Source organism: Camelina sativa, chromosome 16, assembly GCF_030686135.1.
Source record: "Camelina sativa cultivar CO46 ecotype springtype chromosome 16, ASM3068613v1".
NCBI lineage: Eukaryota > Viridiplantae > Streptophyta > Magnoliopsida > Brassicales > Brassicaceae > Camelina > Camelina sativa.
In genome coordinates this window covers 14,585,354-14,611,422 of record NC_141895.1, presented here as the reverse complement: position 1 = coordinate 14,611,422, position 26,069 = coordinate 14,585,354, and the positions used below count along the sequence as shown (strand labels likewise).

The window sequence follows — 26,069 nt, the reverse complement described above, 5'->3', positions numbered from 1 at the left end:
GGTAATCCTGGTGGTATCTCCTCCGGAAACACGTCTTTGTATTGATCTAGTACAGCTTGTACTTCAGCGGGTAGTTCAAGCGCACTTGTACCTATACTTAAACATTGAAACGACCTGACCCGTTTTTTAAAAAACTAATAAATAATAATAAAATAATAATAATAATAAATAAACTACATCTAGTGATCCCATACCCACTAGCCACCTAACCACAATCACAAACAACAACAGAATAATACCTCGAGCTATTCATATCTCATTTGGTTACTCGATCACCCCACTCGATCATGTACTCGACTGCTTGCATCGAGTGCTTAGGTCGTGTGGTTTCTTTGTTTATATTCCTTTCTTTTATTTATTTTAGGACTGTTAGAACAAAACCCTATTTGCCTGGCTTGACTTGTATTATCCTGATTATATCCTTCCTGCTAGCAATAGACAACCATTTGGATTGATAACCCTTTGTACTATAACTGCATAGGGAATTGATACCCTTTGTGAAAACCCAACTATCAATTTGGCGTCGTTGCCATTTGGTTGATTTCATTTTGCTACGTTTAGGATTTCAGCACTTGCTAGATCAAGTTCTTTTGTTTATATTTGGTTCGGATACTGACTTGTTTGCTTTCGCATTGTTTGTTTTGAATCTCAGGTACAACCCGAGCACCCACCCGACCCGTCACTCGATCACCTGGATCGAGTTGATCCTCGTGTACACACTCAGACACCTACCTGTGCATGCAAACACGATCCAGAGGTAGCCAGAACCTGAGTCCTTTCATCGACAACATCGACAGACCTAGGCTACTCAGACAACAACAAGTTCAACCAGAACCAGCAATCATTGAGGAGACGATGAATAATCAGAACGGTCCACCAGCTCCTCAAGCAAGGACCAATATCGGAGCAGGAGATGCTCCAACTACTCACACTCAAAGGAATGGCGTTGTGCCACCAGCTGTGCAGAACAACAATTTTGAGATCAAGAGTAGTCTCATCTAGATGATACAGAGTAATAAGTTTCATGGATTGCCAATGGAGGACCCATTGGATCATCTGGATGAATTTGATAGGCTCTGTAGCCTCACTAAGATCAATGGAGTCAGTGAAGATGGATTCAAGCTAAGGCTTTTCCCATTCTCTTTGGGAGACAAAGCACACATCTGGGAGAAATCGCTCCCTAAGGAGTCCATCACCACTTGGGAAGCATGCAAGAAGGCATTCCTGGCCAAATTCTTCTCCAACTCCAGAACTTCAAGGCTGAGAAATGACATTTCCGTCTTTGTTCAGAAGAACAATGAAACGTTCAGTGAAGCTTGGGAACGTTTCAAGGGATACACTACCCAATGTCCACATCACGGCTTCAGCAATGCTTCATTGCTGAGCACACTTTATAGGGGAGTGGTCCCCAAGATACGAATGTTGCTCGAAACCGCAAGCCATGGCAACTTCCTCAACACGGATGTCGATGAAGGTTGGGAACTAGTGGAGAACTTGGCTCAATCTGATGGTAACTACAATGAGGAATATGATCACTCTGTGCGATCTACAGGAGAGGAAGATGCCAAGTACAGGAGGGACATGAAATCCCTTAATGAAAAGCTCGACAAGTTCCTCAACCAGCAGAAGCATGTTCATGCCCTATCAGAGGAAGAACAGTTTCTACAACAAGATGGGGAGACTATACAGATACAGGATGTTAACTACATCAACAACAAAGGAGGTTACAACAAAGGGTACAACAACTACAAGCCAAATCCAATTGTGCCTTACCAAAACCCGATACACAGCCCCATACCGCCATCAAGTTCGTCATTGCTGGATTTACTCTCCCTAATGCATACAACCCTACCCACTCAGAAGACAGAAACGATTCACATTAATACAGGATTCAACAATCTCGCTTGTCATCTGTTAGCCAATTTCCAACAATTTCACAACAAGTTTGATGCCTTAGGATCTCGAATTCAGGTGATTACGGATAACTCGGCTTCCACCTCAACAAGTCACACGGAGTCTGCAAACGCGATCGCCTTACGGAGTGGCCGACAATTACCCCCGAGAACAGTACCACTGGACATCACTAAGGACAACAATGATATAGATTGGGAGGATCTCGGTGAACCGATCGTTTCTGCCGAACCACCAAGGCCCTCCGCAGCACAACCCGATCCGTCACCCGACCACACCACTCGGATAGGTGATCGGGTTGACCCTTAGGTAACTCCGCCTCCTGCAGAAAAACTTAGAAGAGAAAAGCAAAAAGAAAGGAGATTCATTCCCCCACCTTACAAGCCACCTCTGCCGTTCTCTGGACGATTTCGCAAGGAACTCTTGGAGAAGTATAAAGCACTGTTCGAGAAACAGATGCATGAACTCGAACTTCACATGTCCCTTATGGATGCTTTCACCTTGATACCTCCTTACCAGAAATTCCTGAAAAATGCAGTCATGGAGCGAATCAAGCAAGTTCAAGGGATGGTTATACTCAACCATGAGTGCAGTGCCATAATTCAGAGAACTGCCGCACCTAAGAAACTGAGCGACCCGGGGTCGTTTACTTTACCTTGCTCGATCGGACCATTAAAGTTCGGAAGATGTCTTTGCGATTTGAGGGCGTCAGTCAGCTTGATGCCACTTACTGTAGCTAAACGTCTCAGATTCAAGAAATTCAAGCCTACTGACATCCAACTGGTTCTGGCTGACCGAACTACGAGGCTGCCAAGCGGAATTTTGGAAGACTTGCCGATCAAAGTAGGGTCAGTAGACATACCAACCGACTTCGTGGTTTTGGAAATGGATGTGGAGCCAAGGGATCCACTTATCTTAGCACGACCATTCTTAGCCACCGCAGGAGCAATGATTGATATAAGGAACGGGAAGATCGATCTGAAGCTCGGGGAAGACCTCACTATGCAGTTTGACATTCGGGAAACTATGAAAAAACCTACGATAGTTGGGCAAACCTTCTGTATAGAGGGATTAGAAAAACTGCGTGAGGAGGCATTTGAGGAGATTGCGATAGGGGATTGTTTACAAATGGCAGTGACAAATGATGGTAAGGAGGGGTTCGTGCATCAAGAAACGGAGCTCTACACGGAATTGGTTGATACTTCTCTAGATGTCATCGAACCAGAGCTAAGTGAGGACATGAAAAAAGCTGAAAAAGAGGGAGTAATACTCGACAATAGAAGTTGGGACGAGTCAGTGGTCAACTCCTATGTCATGTCCTGCAGCTGCTCGACACCAACCAACCAGGACACTAACCCGATCACCCCATCGAGTAGATTGATCGAGCACAACCTCGAGCAGCAACTCCAAACCGCCGACGATTGGTCCAAATCTAAAGCGCCTAAAGTGAACTAAAACCTCTTCCATCCGGGCTAAGGTACGCTTTCTTAGGCCCTAATTCCAGTTATCTAGTGATCGTAAATTTTAGCCTACCTGAAAAGGAATTTGATTTGTTTTGCACCCGATTAAGAAACTATAGGAGAGCAATAGGCTATACTTTAGATGATATCAAGGGTATATCCCCTGATCTTTGGACCCACCGGATAAACCTTGAGGATGAATCGTACTCTTGTGTGGAACCTTAGCGTCGGCTAAACCCAAACCTGAAAGAGGTGGTGAAAAAGGAAATTCTGAAGCTGCTCGATGCTGGAGTTATCTACCCTATATCAGATAGCACTTAGGTATCCCCGGTGCACTGCATTCCGAAGAAAGGAGGAATCATCGTCGTCAAAAACGAGAAAGATGAGCTGATTCCAACAAGGACGATAACTGGTCATCGAATGTGTATCGACTATAGGAAGCTCAACGCAGCCTCTAGGAAGGATCATTTCCCGCTGCCTTTCATCGACCAAATGCTGGAACGACTCGCTAACCACCCGTACTACTGCTTCCTAGACGGGTATAGTGGATTTTTCCAAATCCCAATTCACCCTGCTGACTAGGAGAAAACTACCTTCACCTGCCCTTACGGTACTTTTGCCTACAGGAGGATGCCTTTCGGTTTGTGCAACGCCCCCGCGACTTTCCAAAGATGCATCACATCTATCTTCTCGGATTTAATAGAAAAAATTGTAGAGGTTTTTATGGATGACTTTTCAGTATATGGAGCTTCTTTCACATCCTGTCTGTCAAACCTCTGCAAGGTGCTGAAAAGGTGTGAAGAAACCAATCTAGTGTTAAACTGGGAAAAGTGCCACTTTATTGTCCAGGAGGGAATAGTTTTGGGGCACAAGATCTCAGAAAAGGGGATAGAGGTTAACAAAGCCAAGATCGAAGTAATGGTTCAGCTGCAACCTCCCAAATCAGTGAGAGATGTCAGAAGTTTTTTAGGACACGCAGGATTCTACAGGCGATTCATTAAAGACGTCTCTAAGATCGCACGACCGTTAACACGGCTACTTTGCAAGAAAGCAGAGTTTATTGTCGACAAGGACTGTTTAGATGCCTTCAACAAGATAAAGGAGGCTTTGGTGAGCACACCAATAGTTCAAGCTCCTAACTGGGACCATCCCTTTGAGATTATGTGTGACGTGTCAGACTACGCTGTGGGAGCGGTACTAGGTCAGAGAATAGATAAAAAGCTCCACGTGATCTACTACGCCAGCAGAACCATGGACGATGCCCAGACGAGGTATGCGACAACTGAAAAGGAACTCCTTGTTGTGGTTTTCGCGTTTGAAAAGTTTAGAAGCTACTTAGTCGGTTCAAAGGTAATTGTCTACACAGATCATGCCGCCCTACGGTACATCTACTCAAAAAAGGACATCAAACCTAGGCTCCTCAGATGGATCCTTCTTCTGCAAGAATTCGACATAGAAATCCTGGATAAAAAATGAATTGAAAACGGGGTAGCAGACCATCTGTCCAGAATGAGAATCGAAGATCCACTCCCAATAGACAACTCAATGCCCAAAGAAAGACTGATGCACATCGCCTTCTTGGAGGAAATGAGCCACATGATCGGACACACGATAGCATACTCGATCCCCGAGTCATCAAGGTCGATCTAGTTCATGGCAATCGAGTCGGCTAAGCTCCCATGGTACTCAGACTTCGTGAACTACTTGGTGTGCGGGGAAATTCCTAAGGACTACGACGCTCAAAGAAAGAAGAAATTCTTCAGGGATGTCAACAACTAATACTGGGACGAACCTTATCTCTACAAGAAAGGGACGGATGGCCTGTTCAGACGATGTATAGCAGAAGAGGAAGTTCAAGGAGTACTAGAGCATTGTCATGGGTCCACCTATGGAGGACTATTTGCCACCTTCAAAACAGTCCAAAAGATACTCCAAGCTGGTCTTTGGTGGCCAACAATGTTCAAGGACGCCCAGCTCTTCATAGCAAAATGTGATTCGTGCCAGAAAATGGGTAACATAGGTCGACGAAATGAAATGCCTCAGCAGCTGATCTTAGAAGTCGAAATTTTTGATGTCTGGGGAATAGACTTCATGGGACCCTCCAACCCACCCTCGAATGGAAACATGTACATCCTAGTGGCAGTCGATTATGTCTCGAAATGGGTAGAAGCAATCGCTAGCCCGACGAATGATCAGAAGGTCGTAATGAAGATGTTCAAAAGCATCATTTTCCCGAGATTTGGAATCCCAAGAGTAGTAATCAGTGATGGAGGAACCCACTTCATTAACAGGGTTTTCGATGGATTGTTGAAAAAGCACGGAGTCAAGCATAAAGTCGCGGCAGCTTATCACCCGCAAATCAGCGGACAAGTGGAAGTAAGCAACAAACAGATCAAAGCGATACTAGCCAGAATCGTGGGAATCACAAAAAAAGATTGGGCATTCAAGCTAAATGATGCGCTATGGGCCTATAGGACCGCCTATAAAACTCTGATTGGGCGGACACCTTTCCAGCTCCTCTGCAGAAAAAAATGTCACCTTCCGATCGAGGTTGAATACAAAGCAATGTGGGCGACCAAGCTGCTGAATTTAGACATAAGGACTGCCCAAGAAAAGAGAGTAATGGATCTCCATGAACTCGAGGAGATATGGCTGGAGGCTTATGATAATTCGAGGATCTACAAAGAAAGAACCAAGGCTTTTCACGACAAGAAGATTCGACACAAGGGCTTAAAAGCTGGTGACAAAGTCCCTATGGTCAGGACCTTTCGAAATTTTTGATGTCTGGGGAATAGACTTCATGGGACCCTTCAACCCACCCTCGAATGGAAACATGTACATCCTAGAGGCTTTTGTTCAACTCGAAGCTTCGGATATTCCCTGGGAAGCTCAAGTCTAGATGGTCAGGACCTTTCAAAATTAAGGAAGTTCTTCCCTATGGAGCAGTCACTCTGCTAGGTAATAAATTCACTGTGAATGGGCAAAGAGTAAAGAAATACATCGCAAATGAGAGCACAGAGGTGGAATCATCTCTGCGCCTCGACGATCCCGCGCCAGTCTAAGACGAATTAAAAGTCAAGCTTAGGGACTATAAACAAGCTCACTTGGGAGGAAATCCCAAAGGCATGTCTGTAAATATGATTTATATTTTTTTCATTTTGTGTTTTCCGTCGCACTACCCGATTCTCTACCCGATGAGCTACGCGATCCCACCCTCGATCAACGCCTCAGATGCTGGTCCGAGTAAGTCGTCCGTGCGCATTTCTGAGCTCTCTGACGAGCAAACACCGGCACCTGCTGAAGCCAGAGACGACCCAGGCTACACATTGGCGAGAATGGAGGCTGCTGCAACCTCCTTCTTCACCAACCCATGAGGTACCACTTTCATCCGATCCTTGTAAATAAGATTGCATTTATTTTATTTCATTTTGTGTGGTTCTTGAATTATTTTTCCAACTTTTATTTACACAGAGACTATGTAATTTAAGTTTGGAGGAGGGTCCTAGAATGTATTTAACATTGTGTTTTATTTTCTTAATTTTCTTATTTCTAATCTTTGCATGCTAGTTTTATTCATTTGAGTCTGCATCTATTTGCATTAAAAAACAAAAAAAAAATTGAAAATTAAAAAACAAAAAAAAAAAAAAGAATGTTCATGTAGTTGCATTTACATATTAGGATTGAGTCTAGTTTGTTTCATATAGGATTGTTGCATTTGCATCTTAGGGGACAATGATTAAAACTCCTTGTTTAAAATCAAACCTTAGGATTGAAGCTATAGCCCTTAGTCACAGTTCATTGTTGCTAGATCAATCTTTGGAAAAAAATAAAAAATCTTTGCTTAGAACCTTGTGTCTTTTGAATGCTTCCTCCACTTGCTTGAACATTAGAACATCTTTATATTATTGGACTTAGTTTGAACTTTAATTGTCTTGCTTATGGAATTTGAATACTTGCTCATGGTAACTCTAAATTCGGGTTAGCACTCCATTTTTACCAATCTTTTCGTTTAACCTGATTCATTTGTCCTACCCATGAACCCAAACTTTTCTTTCAAACCTTGTTGTGAATTGTTGAGTGAGGCCTCTTTCATTGTGCTATAGGTTGTGAAACCTTGAGAGTATTGAGAACGACAAAGAACTTCCTCTTGATTTAGCTAAGTTAGAATTTGAACTAGCTAATAAATTCAGTTTTGAAAGATAGGTGGTTAGAATGTTTATTTTGGGTTGGGTTGTGGAATAAAAAAAAAGTGGAAGAAAAAGTCCCTAAGGTTAGAGTCAATTAGCTCTAAGTCTCTAAAAAAAAAAAAAAAAAGCTCTTGCTATAGTCTCCTAGAAAGAAAGAAAAAATATATATATATTCATATTAGGAGTTTAACAAAGAAAGAAACGAGAAAAAAAAGAGAGAGAGCTAAAAGTTTAAAGTCTAAAAGTCTAAACCTTAGGGAATATAAAAAAAAAAGAGTTAAAATCAAGGATGTGGATAGTATAATTCTAGGGGGTTTAATAAAAAAAAAGAGGTGAATGAGAAAAGGGTAGATCATCATGAGTTAAGCTTTGTATGCTCAAATTGTTCTCAGTCTTAGATAGTTTTCACAACTATCTAGCATTCCTTCTTTTTAGAGAAAACCACCCAATGAATTTGATTGAAACCACCTTACTAAAAAGCCTTACCCTTAAACCGATTGAGCTTGATTCACCTTCCATCTGCAAGAATTCGCCAAACACTTAATTGAATGTGAAAGAGATGTTTTTTATCTTTAGTTGGAGGTTGAGCTAGATCGATGCATGATAATAAGCATAGAAAAATATTTGTAAGTATGTTGATTGATCTTAGCACCATTAAACTATCTTTAAGGACTATAGCTTGAATCCTTCGTTAGCATCTTAAGGTTATGAGTCCCCACTTTCAAACCGCACCCTCTTACTTCCTTGCTAGAGGACTAGCAAGATTTATGTTTGGGGGTCTGATAACTCTCTAATTTATATGTTTTTAGCATCCTTTTTTGTCCATATTTTTCATTGTTCATACCTCTAACTTAGCATTTTTAGGTCATTAACTGTAGGAATTCACTTTTAGACCATTTAGGGTGTTGCATTTCTGCATTTGCATTTTTTGGATGAAAACAGGTGCTAAAGAGCCAAAAATGGTGAAAAACAAGCATGTACCTGAAGAAGCCATCGAGCTGCAAGAACAAGTCCAAACCCCAACACGATCGAGGAGGATCCGAGAGCATGAAGAACAAGCTGAAGATCCACCCGAGGAGTAACCCGACTTCACCCTCGTGTACCCCATCGAGTAGACCATCGGGCAGGTCTGGGAAGCTAGGTCAAAAGGGTTTCCATATATAAGCCCCCTCCTCTCCTAGCTCACAAGGGAGCACGCCGCAGACCCTCAAACCAGAGAGCGAGAGCTTCTGTGAGAGAACTGAGCGACTTAAAATTTTCCTTTTCCTTTTGCATTTTTATTTCATTGTTTTTATAGTTTTCTTAGATTTGTATCTTGTACTCTTTCTACTCTACTATATATTTTAATACAATGCAAGTTTCATTCATTTTCATTATTTTGTTCCTTGTTATCATGTCCGAGTAGTGTAGTAAAGTTTCTAGGGATGGGATAGATGATTTTGTGTTCTTGATAGGTTAGGATGCCTTAGTTTGATTGTAAATGATTGATAGATTTCCTTCTAGGTTGGTGTTCTTAATGCTGTCAACAGACCGAGAGGTTCAGATTAGATCTAGGGCGTTTCAGCGACCGAGAGGTGTAGATGAGATGCGTGAATTAGCCAATGCTAGAGGTTTACTTGACTCTGAGTAAGGGATTAGATGAGTTTGAGTTTACTGACAATAATGAATCGTTCTTAATGCCTGCTTGTTCATATTGCTAGTGCGAGAGTGTGATAAGTGATCAAGGTTGATTGTTGCTAGTGCGAGAGTGTGGTGACAAGGTTTTAGAGATTAATTGTCTAGGAAATAATTGCTTGAGGCATGTTGCTATTGCGAGAGTGCGAGATTGTTGCTATTGCGAGAGTGTGGTGACAACGTTTCTAGTGCTCGAACTAAGGCATAAAGCTCCTTGTCGTAGGTCGAATAGTTCAACGTAGCTCCACTCAACTTCTCACTGAAGAAAGCCACGGGTCTTTTTCTCTGATGTAGTACAGCTCTAATTCCCAAACCTGATGCATTACACTCTACTCCGAACATAACTTCAAAATCTGGGAGGGCTAAGACCGGTGCTTGTGTGAGCCTCTCCTTTAATGTGTTGAAGGAATGTTATAGAGCTTCTCCCCATGAGAAAGGCACGTTTTTCTTGATCACGGCAGTCATTGGTGCAACCACTGTATTAAAATCCTTGACGAACCTCCTGTAGAAGCTTGCGAGACCACGAAAGCTGCGAACGTGTCCAATCGAATTTGGAGTAGGCCATTCTCTTATTGTCTTAATCTTCTCCTTATCTACTTGTAGGACTTGTTTACTCACTACAAAACCTAAGAACACACACTTATCAGTACAAAAGGAGCACTTCTTTAGGTTAGCATAAAGGCCTTCCTTCTGAAGCGTTTTCAAAATTAACCCTAGATGTTTAATGTGATCAGAATGGCACTTACTATAAATAAGTATGTCATCAAAATAAACAACAACAAATTTACCAATAGTCACATGAAGGTGCTTGGGGCGTTGGTTAACCCAAATGGCATGACAAGCCACTCATAGAGACCTTGCTTGGTTTTAAACGCAGTTTTCCACTAGTCTCTTTCCCTCATTTGGACATGGTGATAGCCGCTCCTCAAGTCAATTTTGGAGAAGACGATTGCACCACTTAACTCGTCCAACATGTCGTCTAGTCTTGGAATGGGATGTCGATACTTCATGGTGATATTGTTGATTGCTCGACAGTCTACACAAATCCTCCATGTACCATCCTTCTTTGGAACTAAGAGAACTGGTACCGCACACGGGCTGAGGCTCTCTGTGATGTACCTTTTATCCATGAGATCACACACTTGCTTCTTTAACTCCTTAGACTCCTCGGGATTCATTCGGTAAGTTGGTTTGTTAGGTAGAGCACAACTTGGTACAAGATCGATATGATGTTCAATGCCACGAATAGGGGGTAATCATGGTGGTATCTCCTCCGGAAACAAGTATTTGTATTGATCTAGTACAACTTGTACTTCATCGGGTAGTTCAAGCGCACTTGTACCTATACTTAAACATTGAAACGACCTGGCCCGTTTTTTAAAAAACTAATAAATAATAATAATAATAATAAATAAACTACAACTAGTGGTCCTATATCCACTAGCCACCTAACCACAGTCACAAACAACAACGGAATAACAGATACCAATATCTAATATTACTCAATAATAGAATAACCAATATCCAAAAAAACCATTCCAATGTCAAAAACATGAAACAAGGAACCGGCAACCTAGCAAGTTCTAAAGACCCAACTCTAGCAACCTAACAATGTCAGACAACAACCAATCGAGTCCCTAGAACATCCACCTCTTCATTGCCTTGATTCCACGATCACACTTTGCCTTTACCTGCACCACAAACACAAATTGAGATGCATGAGTATTTGATAAACACTCAGTGAGGCAATACTCCCATCTACTGGGCTATACACACAAGCAACAGTGATTCCAATGTTCCAAACAAACAACAAACAAAACATACAAACCAGGAAAACAAACATCATCTCGCTGGAAGGACACCAGCCGAGTGTCGACCGACACTGGCCTTGGTGTCGACCGACACTACCCCACAGTGTCGATCGATGCCTGATTTGCTAGTGTCGACTGACATCAAGTGGTGTCGATCGACACTCCACCTGCAACTACGATCCGCTGCGAAGTCGAGAGTCGAATCTCGCTCCCAAACTCCACCAACTCGTCCAATACTCAAAACCCAAGCTGGAAACATCCTTAGAAACTTGTACCAACCAATACCCAGCAAGAAAACACACAAAACAACAACAAACAAGCAAGAACAAGGAAATCAAAGGCTTAGAATATGACGGTACTAGGAGAACCTAAGTCCCATAAGAGTCGCGAGCAAACAATTCTGAACACGTCTGAGTCCTATCCCTCTCCACGTTTCCTTCTTGTGGCTCGCGTAAGACAATACAATGTCTTACCAACCACATATCCCCTCACTGGAATACCTCATGACCACACAAGGATCATCTCACTGCCCCACGGGCAGCCACAAAGGCCAAACAAATGTCCTAAACAAGACCGCCACCAAGGCCACTCGTCCCAAAGGACCGTCTCAAAGACCATCTGTCCCGAAGGACCGTCACAAAGACCATCTGTCCCAAAACACCGTCACAAAGACCATTTGTCACGAAGGACCGTCACAAAGACCATCTGTCCCAAAGGACCACCTAAACATGCACTCTGGCTAAACAGTCTGCCACAAAGGCCACACAATTGGCTAAACAGCCCGCCACAAAGGCCACACAAATGGCTAAACAGCCCGCCACAAAGGCCACACAATGGCTAAACAGCCCGACACAAAGGCCACACAATGTCTCAAAAGACCGCCACACATGCGCACAATGACTCAAAAGTCCGCCACGAAGGCCACACTAGCCCCTTCGAGGCTCACAACCACTAAAACTGGACAATTCTAACTCCCATAAAACTTTCCCTTTTTAGAACTTTCCACTTTTGGAATATTTTCTCTTTTAAAAACTTCTATTTCAGGAAACCTTCCCTTAACACCATCAGAGTCCCAAAGGACTTTCATCAAAGGAATCTTCTTCTTCTGAAGTTCCTTGATCCTCCTCCCGAGAACCCTCACTGGTCTCGCCTCCAAAGTCATGTTAGGCTGAATATCCTCACGAATCTTAGCCAACAACTGATCATCCTCACAGAGACACTTCCGCAACATAGACATATGGAAAACCTTATGGAATGCTCGCATAACCTCATGTAACTCCAGTTTGTATGCCACTAGTCCAACTCGCTCAATCACTCTTAACGGACCCATATACCTCGGACTCAACTTAGACTCCGTCAATGACATGTTCGGACCCTGCAACATGGCCATCTTGAGGTACACTCTATCTCCAACCTTAAACTCAAGATCTCTCCTCCTCCTGTTGGCGTAACTCTTCTGTCGATCCTGAGCTTCCTTCATGTTCAGCTTAAGAACCCGAATCTTCTCTGAGGTCTCCTGAACAAAATTTGCCCCGTACATGCTCCTCTCCCCCACCTGAGTCCAGAATAACGGTGTACGACATGGCCTCCCGTACAAAGCCTCATAAGGAGCCAAGCCAATACTTGCATGGTAACTGTTGTTATAAGCAAACTCTACCGAGCTCAAGTGATCTGCCCATTGGTCACCCAAATCTAACACACACATCCTCAGCAAATCCTCCAACGTTTGGAACGTCCTCTCTGACTGTCCATCTGTCTGGGGATGATAAGCTGTACTCATATGAACCTTATTGCCCATCTCTCCCTGAAATGCCCTCCAGAACACAGAAGTGAACTTGGAATCCCTATCAGACACAATGCTCGCTGGCACCCCATGCAACTTGACAATCTCCTTCACATACTTCTTAGCCAAGACCGCTGCTCCATCAGTTTTCCTAATGGCCAGAAAATGTGCCGACTTAGTCAACCGGTCCAAAATGACCCATATAGCATCAAACGTCCTCGACACTGGAAACCAACCACGAAGTCCATAGTAATTATATCCCACTTCCACTCTGGAATGGGAAGACTCTTCAGCAAACCACCTGGTACATGATGCTCAGCCTTCACTAGCTGACACACATCGCATCTCGCAACCCAACTAGCCACGTCCTTCTTCATCCCGACCCAGTGATAGTACCTCTTGAGATCACGGTACATCTTAGTCGCTCCGGGATGAATAAAGAACATGCTCGCATGAGCCTCTCTCAGGATTTCCTGCCTCAACTCCTCATCCTTAGGCACACAAATCCGCCCATGCACCAAAATAGTACCATTAGCCAAAACCTGATACTCTGAATCCACATCCTTTGAGGCATTCACCAGCCCCAAATCCTTTTCCTGAGCCAACCGCACTCTGCTCAACAGTTTTGCTCTATCAGCTGCAACCAAACCCAACGGCTCCTAAGAAACCGCACACAAGCTCAACGAACTGATCTCTCCTACCAGAGACTCCATATCTTGCTCATGAGCCGAAGCCGCCCGCTTCCGACTCAGAGCATCCACAACCAGTTTAGCCTTACCAGGGTGATAAGCTATCTCCAGATCATAATCCGCCACTAGCTCCATCCACCGCCTCTACCTCAAGTTCAGCTCGGGCTGGGTGAATATATACTTTAGGATCTTATGTTCTGTATACCTTTGCACTATAAAGATAAGATCTCCAAATCTTCAGGGCAAAAACTACAGCACCCATCTCTAAGTCATGAGTAGCATAGTTGTCCTCATGCTTCCAACTGCTGCGAAGCGTAGACAGTGACCTTCCTATGCTGCATCAACACACACCTCAAACCAACTCTAGATGCATCTGTATACACCAAATAGGGTTCTTCCTGCTCAGGCAACGCCAAAATTGGAGTAGTAGTCAACATCTCCTTCATGCTTGCAAAGCCTTCCTCAGACTCCTGTGACCAAACAAAAGGAACATCCTTCCCTGTCAACTTAGTCATAGGACGTGCTCTACTCGCAAACCCCTGCACAAACCTCTTGTAGTAACCTGTCAACCCAAGAAAACTCCTGCTCTCTGTGACATTCTGCGGTCTAGGCCAATCCCTGATAGTCTGAATCTTCTCTTTATCTACAAAAACTCCATCTGCAGACACAATGTGACCCATAAACCCATCTCCCGCTGCTAGAAACTACACTTGCGCAACTTGGCAAACAACTTCTGCTCCCGCAACTTCTCCAGAACTGCCCTCAAATGCATTGCATGTTCCTCAGGACTCTTAGAATAAACCAGGATGTCATCCATGAAGATGATGACAGACACGTCCAGGAACTCCTGAAACACGTTGTTCATCAACCTCATAATCGCTGCTGGCGCATTTGTCAACCCAAACAGCATCGTCACGAACTCTTAAACCCATACCTTGTCTTTCTACTTGACGCACCACACCGACACTCCCCACGGTGCAGTGATAAGACGTAAGAATCCCTTTTTTCTTCCTCAGCTCTACTAGACTAATAATCAAGTATGCTGACATCAATTCACCACCACCCGAATATCAACACCTCTTGTCCATCCAAGAACCTCTAGTAACTTGTCTCTTAAGGAAAATTCCACAAGATAGCTTATTACAAAATTAACTTCCCACTTAGCAATTTTCCACAACCAATCATCAATACGAGCATAATAAAACAAACAAGTACCATACGTTCGCATATTCTTATTCACCGCATCGAATGCTTTGCAAGCCGTCAACTCAAACCACTTGCCTTGTTTCCCTCAACAAGCTTACCAAAACCTTGAATCTAGCAACCATGTCCATCTCTAATGAACGTAAACCAAAATCGTCGCAACGATTAGATTATCCTGCCATAAAGGCTTCTTGTGAACTTATGTATCTGGCAACTCCCCTTCCCGGGACTCCAGCACCACCGGCCTCACAATCCCGGCGCAACAGCCACACATTCATAACCGCTCTGGTCGTAAAACCCTGACCGATTGGTCAATACATCCAAAACCCAAGATTAAACCAACCTCAATCTCTCGAGGTCTACATTCAATCGGTTTGTTTATACTCACGTCCTAGGCATTGCTTGCTCCCAACTCCTCCACCCTTAGGTCGAAACCTTCGAGCCATACTGATTTCACTCTCAGACCAGTGTCTTAGAGTTATACCGTCTTACTCTTGGACCAAATCCTGAAGATCTCGATATGAGGGGAACTACTCATCCCCTCAGGGGAACATCATCCCCTCTGCCACTCTCAGAGCCCTCAGCCCCTCGAGCTATCGGTATTCAGGAGAATCAACATCCCCTCAGGAGCAACAATCCTTAACAACTATAAACATCTCCCGACCAAAAATACCTCCTATGGTCTGAGTACAACATTGCAATGTTACACCTGCCCACTCAACTTCTCATATCAACCTGGATTACCCACCAAACAGAGAAATATCTGATCCAACTGCATATGAACACCTATCTGCCCCTCTAGGCTCGATACGTCTCGAGAAGAATCTCGTACCGGTCATCTACAACTACTCCATCCTCCTAACAAAAGATGGATAGTCCTCAACATCCGAAGCCCTCGGTTGCACCCCGCCACATGCGGTACAACTGGAGCCTGCACTGGTACCCCTCTCGGTAACCACTCCCACAGCACGCCAACAGATCCGCCAAGCGATCATCTCGACCCTGGGCTCCACCTGCTGCAATCCACACTTGGGTTTCCAGCACCCCCGGCATACTCACCAGCTAACCCCCTCATGTCCCTCCTCATACATACCTCTTCGTGGAACTCTGGACCACACACTTACTAGCCTCGGAAACCCGTCCGACCACGACCACGACAATGTCCACGACCACGACCAACAACTCAAACACCTTTAACCACTGCACTTCCAAGAACAGAGGCTAACAAGCAATCTGAACATAACACAAAACCACAAAAACATAAACTCACCGTGGAATCACACTCTAGGCTCGAAGAGGATGTTCTAGGACTCCATTCCACACAAAATTGACTAACTCACATAATCAATCAAAGAATGCAATCCCAACATCAACAACAGAAACCTAGTGAACCAAAACCTAGAACCGTAAGGGCTCTGATACCAAACTGAAACGACCTGACCCGTTTTTTTTTTAAAATAATAAATAATAATAAAATAATAATCAGAATAAATAAACTACAACTTGTGGTCCCATACACACTAGCCACCTAACCACAATCACAAACAACAGCGGAATAACAGATACCAATATCAAATAATACTCAATAATAGAATAACTAATATCCAAACATAACCATTCCAATGTCAAACAACAGGAAACAAGGAACCGGCAACCTAGCAAGTTCTAAAGACCCAACTCTAGTAACCTAACAAGTCCCTAGAACATCCTCCTCTTCATTGCCTTGATTCCACGATCACACTTTGCCTTTACCTGCACCACAAACACAAATTGAGATGCATGAGTATTTGATAAACACTCAGTGAGGCAATCCTCCCATCTACTGGGCTATACACACAAGCAACAGTGATTCCAATGTTCTGAACAAACAACAAACAAAACATACAAACCAGGAAAACAAACATCATCTCGCTGGAAGGACACCAGCCGAGTGTCGACCGACACTGGATTTGGTGTTGACCGACACTACCCCACAGTGTCGATTGATGCCTGATTTGCTGGTGTCCAAGTGGTGTCGATCAACACTTCCCCTGCAACTATGATCCGCTGCGAAGTCGAGAGTCGAATCTCCCTCTCAAACTCCACCTACTCGTCCAATACTTAAAATCCAAGCCGGAAACATCCTTAGAAACCTATAGCAACCAATCCCCACGAAGAAAACACACAAAACAACAACAAACAAGCAAGAACAAGGAAATCAAAGGCTTAGATTAGCCATGGTCATGCACTCACCTCTTTGCAGGAAGATTTAGACCAACAGCAACAAATCCTACACTCCCAACAACCTTCTAACACGTTCCTAGCCTTGAATCCTCACTCCCACAGCAAGATCTCACCCACCAAGCCTTGAAATCTCACAAACTCTCACAAAAACCTTTAGGAACTGTTTTCTCTCCTTTTCTCTCTGTTAAGCGGCCAAAACAACATAACTCCATGACCTAGGTCGACTTGCCACTTAAATAATCTGGGTCTATGGTTTTCCTTAAACCAAACCGACCAAAATCAACAATTGAATCAATCTGGCCGAACTAGAAATCTTTGGTGTCGACCAACACCACCATGGTGTCGATCGACACCCATCCCAGAAAACCAAATAATTGGTTCGCGGATGTTACAAACATTCTTTGAACAACATTAGTAGCACGGTGCCCTTGGCACTCATGGTTTTACAAATCTCATTGGATCTCAAATAAAGGTTAGAAGTCCTTACCTCGACCTCTTTGTTAATGTGTTTTTGCAACTCATGAACTTCAGAAGGACTTAGAGGGGCAAGGTTGAACTTACGGTCATTGTGCGTGAAAGTGTAATGGTTTGTTTGACCTTTGTGAGTTGTAGCTCGGTCAAACTACCATGGTCTTCCCAGAAGAAGATGTCCGGCTCTCATTGGAACTACATCACAAATGACTTGATCTTGGTATTTCCCGACGCTGAATGATACAATAACTTGTTCAACAATTTTCAGCTCGGTGTCATCGTTCAGCCAAGTTTGTATGGCCTCGGGTGCTTTGTTTTCTGAAGGCCTAAACTGTCCAACATTAGTACAAGACCCTCCATCAATAATCAAATTACATACCTTGTTCTTGATTGGGCATCGAATGTGGAAAATATTTTTCCTTTGAACTTTTTCCTCGGGATTGACAAGTACACTCAGCATACGTCGGATCACAAGGAGCTCTCCTACGTCGGGATACTCCTTGTCATTCTCTAGATTGGTCTGGTACTCATCTTGCTCGTCTTGAGACTCATAGTCTCCACTAAGTGTGACAATCATCACCCTTTTGTTTGGACATTCTCTCGCCATGTGTCCCCTACCTTGACATTTAAAACAAGTAATGTCACGGGTACGAGATTAACTAATGTTAGGGAACTTACCTGGTTCGGTTTTAGAGGTTTTAGGTGCCTCATTAGACTTGTTCTTGAACCTAGAGTCATTGTCCACGGCCTTACCTTTGTCCATGCTCCGGTTGTTGCTTGCATTCCAAGGCGTGTTGTTTCTAGTACGGTTCCTTAACGACATCTTACGCTGGATTTGCTGTTCCACTTGTACAGCCTTATGATGTAGTTCATGTAGGCTGTTGTAGTTCGATGTCTCCACCTTTTGGGCTATACGCTCTTGCAAGCCGTCAATGAATTGAGTCATAAGGGACTCACTTGATTCTTCCAGCTACAAAGAGTTCATGAGCTTCCCAAATTCCTCAAAATACTCATCCACAATCCTTGTTCCCTGAGACAATTTTCTAAAACGTTTTTGTAAGTCTCGTTGATAATGATCAGGGACATACCTCAACCTTAAAAGGTACTTCATATCTCCCCAACTGCTGATGGTAGCAAACCGCTGCCTCCTTCTATCGGCTACCGTCCTATCCCACCATGACAAGGCATTGTCAGTGAGCTGCGCCGATGCAAGGGCTACCTTTTGGGCTTCTCCATAGCCATAAAATTGGAATATGTATTCCATACGTCTTTCCCAGTCCATGTAAACCTCTGAATTAGACTTTCCTGCAAAAGTAGGAAGTATTAATTAAACAACTCGATTTTGTTCTCGTGGTTCAACCTCTCTAGCGCGGTTCCACATCAAAGGATCTTCTCTCCGCTGATGTTGACGCCTTAATGGATATGGTGATGGATCATCATCATCATCCATGTCAATGGATTCGTCTTCCACGTCGCGGACATTCCTTCGTTCTGAATCTGGTCCAACATCAACCCTCGTCTGAGGTTGCTCCAAACGACCTATCCTATCGCCAAGTCCTCTCAACTGCTCTGTGAGGGTTCTCATCATTTGCATCATGGCGTCTTGGGGTATTACTGCGTTTTCTCCCATAGTGAGTGTCTAGAACGGATCTGCGCTTAAACAAAAACAACAAAGGATCAATGTACCACAGGAATTGAAAAAAAAAATCACAAAAAAAATGAAATAAACTTTTTTTTTTTTGAAATATTACGATTGACAAGCAGTATTAGACAATAAAGCAATGAAACAAAAGCCAAAAAAAATGAAATAATAATAATAATTTTTTTTTTGTTAAATGCGAGGTGAACTAGTACAACAACTAATACAGAGAGTGAAACAGACAACTTAATGAAACAAATTGCGAATATTTTTTTTTTATTTAAGGTTTGTAAATAAAAGCTAAACAACCTAGAGACAAGGCTGTGAAATAAAATAAACTAGGATTTTTTTATATATAAAATAAAACAAAAGCTACAAATCAAATGAGAGTAAATGGAAAAGATAAACCTGGCAAGGGAACAGTGTGAACTGTGCTCTGATACCAGATGATACAAGACTAGGTGGTGAGACTTGTACCGGATAGAGATGATGGCTTCACAAGCTGGCGGTCGCTTCTCTCTTGTGAAGGAAAGATGGTCGATGATGTAGATCTAACACGATGGCGGTCGCTTCTCTCGTGTGGGATCGATAAGGGGAAGTGTTGGCGGAATGAAGTACACCACAAAGATGTGATTGGTCTCTGATACAGTACACGAACTAAGCCTTGTGGAATCTCACACACAAGAGAAAGAAGAAATTTATTCTCTCAAGAGTACTTAAAGAGAAGAAGTAAGAAAATTCAGCGTTTTATTAATAATCAAAGGTGAAAAATCGTACAACTGTTGTAGGGAGACTTTGTACGATTCCTTCAGCTAGCCCTAAGGCCGAAAATAAATGCAAAATAATGCAACAAAGGAAAGAAAATAAAATCAAACACAAACCATTATTTTTGGAAAGTAAATAAACTAATTAAAGAAAATACAAAAGCAAACTTGATCTCTCTTGATGAGCACGCTTTCTAGCCGTTGTAATGGTTGGTGGAACCTGCAAGGATCGAAAATATTGAATAGGACTAACTTGGATGCGATCTAGGTCCAATAGACGTTCTCTGAACCACTTCTTGTACTACTCGATGAACTACTTCAGGGTTCTTGATCTGGTTCAACGGTTTGGGCGGTAGGGTTGATGTCCGCATCACAATGGCTTGAAGAAACAACAGCCCCAACCATTTACGGGGTTTAGGGAACCATACCCGGCACACTTTTAATCCTTCCCTGAGTTCATCTAACGTTGGACCTTCCCCACCAGGCACTTTCAAAATTTTGAAGAACGCTTTGTAGTCCTCTTCAGGTTCAAACTTTTTTGTAGGCATTGGGTCTATGTTTAACCCCGTGACATAAGCAAATTCATTCAAGCTAAACCTTATAGGTTGATAAGAAACCAAAGCTTCTTCTTATGTATTATTAACTGGTTACATAGTAGGAAATGTGCAACCTTACCAGACCACACAAATTCACCATCAACTAGCTTAGAAATTATTCCAATAGGTAAATTCTTCGTTTCATTCCACACATCATGTCCTATTGATTCCCTAATCTCAGGGAAATCTGCCATCTTAAAATTGTTATTAATTTTTTTACCATCTAGAATAGACTTTCCTTCAAGGTAAAGTCTTGGGGGGTAATCCCTTGCTTGTTCTCCAGAGATAATCTCCATTGACATCTGATAAATATAATTCATCAGTAAATCATAAAATAAATCAGCCATAACATAACACAAACTCGTACACAAAGTATAAAATAACTCAGCCACAACTCAACCACAAATACATAACTCAGTTCTAAAGCACAAGATAACTCAGCCATCAATTCATAACTCAGCCGTAAAGCATAAGATAACTCAGACCCAAATACATTGTTAACCACAACTCAACCGGAAATTGTAAAATAACTCAGCCACAAACATCAAACACACTCAGCCACATGCATTAATAAATCATAAATCAATGGTAAAGCATACAATAATTCAGCCATCGAATCGAATAGATCTAACAAATCAGCCATCATATGTAAATCAATGACGTCGACAATCAGCTGTAAACTATCGATAAAAACCCTCAATCATTCGCAAAACTCAAAAATAAAGAGGAAGACACATACCGGAACTGAAAGATGAGACAGCTTAGACGGAACCGAACAAGACAGCGACGAAGAAGAGACAAAGAGCGAATGAGGATACCGAGCGAGGACGGCAAGAGATAACGGCGAGAGATGACGGCGAGAGAGTAGAGAAAGACAGAATATCGCCGGCGGAATTAGGGTTCGTCGACGAGAGAGAGAGATTTGTGTCGACGGGAGAGAGAGAGATTTTTTTTTTTCGCGGTTTATGAACAAGACAGCGACGACAGCTTAGACGGAAACGAACAAGACAGCGACTACGAAGAGAAAAAGAGCGAATGAGGATATCGAGCGTGGACGGCGAGAGATAACAACGAGAGAGTAGAGAAAGACAGAATATCGCCGGCAGAATTAGGATTCATCGACAAGAGAGAGATTTGTGTCAACAAGAGAGAGCGAGTATTTTTTTGTTTTCGCGGTTTGTGAACAGTAAAAACTGTTCACTTTCCTCTCATTAGATATAAACAAAAGTAACTTTCGATTCTGGGAAAAAAAACTGACTAGTAACGTGGAAAATCGAAAATGATGTGTATTTAATTTGCTGATGTGTATTTTTTTATATTTTTTTAATCAAAATCGAAAAACTAAATCCAAAGGGTAAATTGTAATTACACCTAGGGCACTAAACATGTGAGCAATTTTTAGAAGATATGAGTAATAAACCAACTTTTGGATAATTCCTTCTTATTTTATCATTCTCTACTTTGCATCTCTGCGGTGTTTTGGTCTAGTTGACAAATATTGACTTGCAAAGTTCTCTTTTATAACGAAGGAAAATATGACGACGGCTTAAAAAAATTAAACCACGGTAAATGTAGGGATAAAGGAGTGAGATACAAAACTTCCATAAACTAGGTTGTAGCCTATAGGTACGTATATCTATCAAATTAAAAAGATTCAATATTTTGATTTTAGAAATTTTATGTTTTCTCTTCTACTTTTATAATGTTGATTACCTTATATAAACTAGCCAACTACTAGCATGTATTTCTTTTTTAAGCTTAAGGAATGAGTAGTTTGTGAAGATGCAACATTTGAAGATGGTTTTGAACTACTCTAGAAGGACTTAGAAGGTGCTAGAAGCATATAGAAGATACGAGAGTTTCATGTTTACAATGGAAATGTAAACATGAGGAAAAATGATAATTTCCTAATCCATAAAGAAAAAATGAAATTGTCCAATTCTTTTTAGAATTAGATTAGGTAGTTTGCTAATTAAATAGCCAATACCTAGATCTATAAATAGGGGTGCTAAGGCAAGGTTGAGCTTTAGCACAAACAAGAGAAAGTTAATCTAGCTACTAAGTTTTAGTCTTTAGAAAAAAGAACTAAGAACTTAGAGAAAGCGAGAAGTTTCTTTAAGAGAGTTTTGAGAGGTTAGAAAATTGTTTAGAACAAACTTGTAAACAGATTTTCTATCAATCAAACGAGTTTAAAGAAATCGTTGTTTTATTGTTCAGATCATAAGTTCTCACACTTTCAATTGGTATCATCAGAGCAACACTTGTTCGGATTACTATAGGTGAGATCCTACGGACAAGATGGAGAGCTACGGAGATCTGATCAACAACAACAAAGTAGTCTTGGATGATGGAAACTATGGGTTTTGGAAGTCAAGGATCAAATCCATCATAGGAGGTATTGATCGTCTTTCTTGGAAGACTGTTTTGTAAAAGTGGGAGGAACCGATGATCAAAGATGAATCAGGCAAGCGAATTCCCAAACTCGAGGCTGACTGGACCGATGAAGAACAAAAGAGATCAAAGTACAACTCAAGAGCGTTAAGCGCTATTCATTGCATTGTTGGGAGAAAACAGTTCGAATTGATTCAAGGATGTGAAACTGCTAAAGAAGCATGGGATATCCTTCAAATTCATTATGAAGGTACAACAAAAGTGCAGAGTTCGAGAAAGGATATGTTGGCCTCTAGCTTTGAGAATCTAAGGATGGAGGAGCATGAATCGATTTCAGACTTTAGTTCAAAGTTGAGTGCTATAGCACAAGAAGCCTTAACTCTTGGAAAAACTTATAAGGATCAGAAGTTAGTCAGAAAGTTTTTAAGATGTCTTCCATCAAGATTCATGGGATACAAAACAGCCTTAACTGTCTCTTATGACTTAGAAAATCTCAGTTATGGTGAAGTGATCGGAATGCTACAGGCACACGAGATGGAACTTAATGGAATTAAGACACCAAAAGGAATAGCTATAGCAGTTAGCAAAGACATAACTGATCAAGGAGAAGAAGAAGATGTTGTGGGCCTGTTGGTAAGAATATTTGATCGAGCTTTAAGAAGAATAGATCAAGGTCAAAGGAAGGATAACTCGTTCAAAATCACAAGTGAGGACAAAAAGGCTGATATGCAGTGTCATGAAAGTAAGGGATATGGTCATTTTATCCGAAAGTGCCCAACAATCAAGTTGCGAGATGCTAAGTGCACAATTTGCAGGGGTACTGGACACACACATGATGAGTGTGTGAGTAACCCTAAAGCTAAGAAAGAAAAGTCTATGATTAGCTTTGAGGATGATTCAGATAGTGACAGCAGCGGTGAAGAAGAGCTCCTTAATTTAGTGGTTATGGTGGGAATCACTGAATTTGAGAATGGGGAAGAGGTAATTGATTCAGACTCAGAAGGAGAAGAAGTCCTTAACATTTTTCAGAGTTACAAAGAAGTGCGAAACACACTTATTACTCTTGGAAAGGAAAATCAAGGATTGATAAAAGAAAAACTTCGTCTAAAAGCACTTGTTATGTCTTTGCAAGATGAATTGATGGATGAGAAAAAGATTGCTAAAGATTCGCTAGATCTGATGAAAGAGAAGTTGGTTTTATCAGCAAAAGCAAACAATCTTGAAGAAGAGCTACGTAGAGGAAAGAAAAAATCTGCAGAACTACAATCTGAATTAGATCAACATTATAGGAAGATTCATATGTTTGCAGGCACGAAGCAACTTGACAAGATTTTGAGCTATGGGAGAACTGAGAAGACTCATAGAGGATTAGGCTATAATGAGAACAAGGAAGCTAAATCACAGACAACCAAATTTGTATCTGCTGGAGCGTATCAATCTGAGAAGGAGACATCTACGGGTGTTTCTAATGGATCTATGAGCTGTTATTTTTGTGGAAAATTGGTCACTACAAACGGCTTTGTTATAAATTTTGGCAGAAGGTTTGTACCTTAAAGCGTCAAGAAAGATTCTTCTGGAATGGAGTTAGAAGACAGGTTGGATGAAGAAAGCTGACCTATATCAATCAGGATCAATTGTAGCTTCTGGATCAGGATTTAGATGCAATATGGCCATGATTACTGAAAAACAAGAAGACGCAGAGCCTTGGATTTTCGATAGCGGTTGCTTAAGATATGTGACTGGAACCAAGAGTAATCTACAGAATATTAAGAAATTGAAAGGAGGTACAATAACTTTTGGAGATGGAAGTCATGGGTTCATACAAGGCAAAGGTTCAACATGTGATACAGAGCTTCCACAGCTTGTGAATTTCGATCTAGTTCAAGGATTGCATGCCAATTTGATAAGTATTAGTCAACTCTGTGACGAAGGATTGTCAGTCTTATTCACAAAGGTTGATTGCAAAGCATTGGATGAATCAGGTAATGTCAAGTTATATGGTGTGAGATCTGGAAATAATTGTTACATGTGGGAGAAACATACAATTAAATGCTACAATGCTCAAGGGAGTATAGATCTCTAGCATCAACGACTTGGTCATATGAATACAAGAAATCTTACTACTCTTGTGAATAAAGAGATAATTCGAGGGGTACCTAAGCTTAAAGGTGAAGACAATATGGTGTGTGGACTTTGTAATCAGGAAAAGCAAGTCAAGATTCAGCACAAAAAGGTTCCAGACGTTCAGCCAAAGTCAGTCTGGATCTGATTCACATGGATTTGATGGGACCAATGCAGGTGGAAAGCTTAGCTGAAAAGAAGTATGTAGTTGTACAAGATGATGATTCAAATAGCGATTCAGAACCAGTAAGTATCACTAAAGCACACAATGAAGGTTCTGAGTTGGACATTATTGTTACAAAACCTGAAGAAGTAAAACAAGTTCATAAGAATCATTCTGCATATGATGTCATAGGAGACTTGAATGAGAAAATGAAGACTCGAGGAGTTCAGATTGACTTTAATAAGATGACAAGTTACTTTACAACTCTAGAAACCGTTTTTTATGAGTGTTTTGTGTCAATGATCGAACCAAAGGATCACATAGAAGCTGTTCAAGATAATTTTTGGATTATGGCCATGGAAGAAGAACTGGAACAGTTTGAGCGTAATGATGTTTAGGAACTGGTTCGTAGACCAATAGATGTGAATATCATTGGTACTAAGTGGAATTTCAAGAACAAAATTGATGAGAGTGGTGTTGTGGTTTGCAATAAAGCAAGATTGGTTGCACAAGGGTATACGCAGATCGAAGGTGTAGATTTTGAAGAAACCTTTGCACTAGTAGCAAGACTTGAGTCAATTCGACTGTTTCTAGGAATGGCTTGCATTTTGAAATTCAAGGTTTTTCAGATGGATGTTAAGAGTGCCTTCTTGAATGGGATTTTACGAGAAGAAGTGTATGTTGAACAACCCAAAGGTTTTGAAGATCCAGTTAGGCCTGAGTATGTATATAAGCTAAAGAAAGCTCATTATGGTATGGATTCAGGGGTGCTACAAGTGTATTGTGACAATAGGAGTGCAATTGATATCTCTAAGAATCCAGTTCAACATTCAGGAACCTAGCACATTGATGTGAGACATCACTTTATCAGAGAACTGGTTGAAAGAAAGCAAGTTTTGATTGAGCATGTTGATACTGAGGAACAAGTAGCTGATATTTTCACAAAAGCTCTTGATTTTAATCAAGTCTCTACATTAAGAAAT

General features: G+C 41.7%; 2 protein-coding genes and 1 non-coding gene across 3 annotated transcripts; 2 read left to right on the top strand and 1 right to left on the bottom strand.

The window, feature by feature from the left end:
* Positions 1-1,257: 1,257 nt before the first annotated feature.
* Positions 1,258-1,364, bottom strand: LOC147925516 (small nucleolar RNA R71). Its single transcript, XR_015585614.1, has one exon. It is a non-coding gene; the product is annotated as a small nucleolar RNA R71 (small nucleolar RNA).
* A 55-nt stretch (positions 1,365-1,419) lies between these two features.
* On the top strand, positions 1,420-6,433 carry LOC147925515 (uncharacterized). The gene is made up of 10 exons (XM_087492648.1): positions 1,420-1,444; positions 1,553-1,698; positions 1,972-2,119; positions 2,240-3,357; positions 3,693-3,910; positions 4,111-4,165; positions 4,221-4,753; positions 4,867-5,011; positions 5,178-6,128; positions 6,218-6,433. Exons 1-10 carry the CDS (start codon positions 1,420-1,422, stop codon positions 6,431-6,433), a joined length of 3,555 nt encoding a protein of 1,184 aa, XP_087348774.1.
* Positions 6,434-22,856: 16,423 nt separating this feature from the next.
* LOC104753587 (uncharacterized) lies at positions 22,857-24,356 on the top strand. The gene has a single exon (XM_087492647.1). It carries the CDS (start codon positions 22,857-22,859, stop codon positions 24,354-24,356), a length of 1,500 nt encoding a protein of 499 aa, XP_087348773.1.
* Positions 24,357-26,069: the final 1,713 nt, after the last annotated feature.

Coding starts and splice junctions, on each gene's coding strand:
- LOC147925515 (XM_087492648.1), top strand. CDS start 1,420: ATGTTGCTCGAAACCGCAAGCCATG. Junction 1,699..1,971: donor AGACTATACAGATACAGGAT/GTTAACTACATC, acceptor TCTCGAATTCAG/GTGATTACGGATAACTCGGC. Junction 5,012..5,177: donor TCGATCCCCGAGTCATCAAG/GTCGATCTAGTT, acceptor TATCTCTACAAG/AAAGGGACGGATGGCCTGTT.
- LOC104753587 (XM_087492647.1), top strand. CDS start 22,857: ATGATCAAAGATGAATCAGGCAAGCGAATTCCCAAACTCGAGGCTGAC.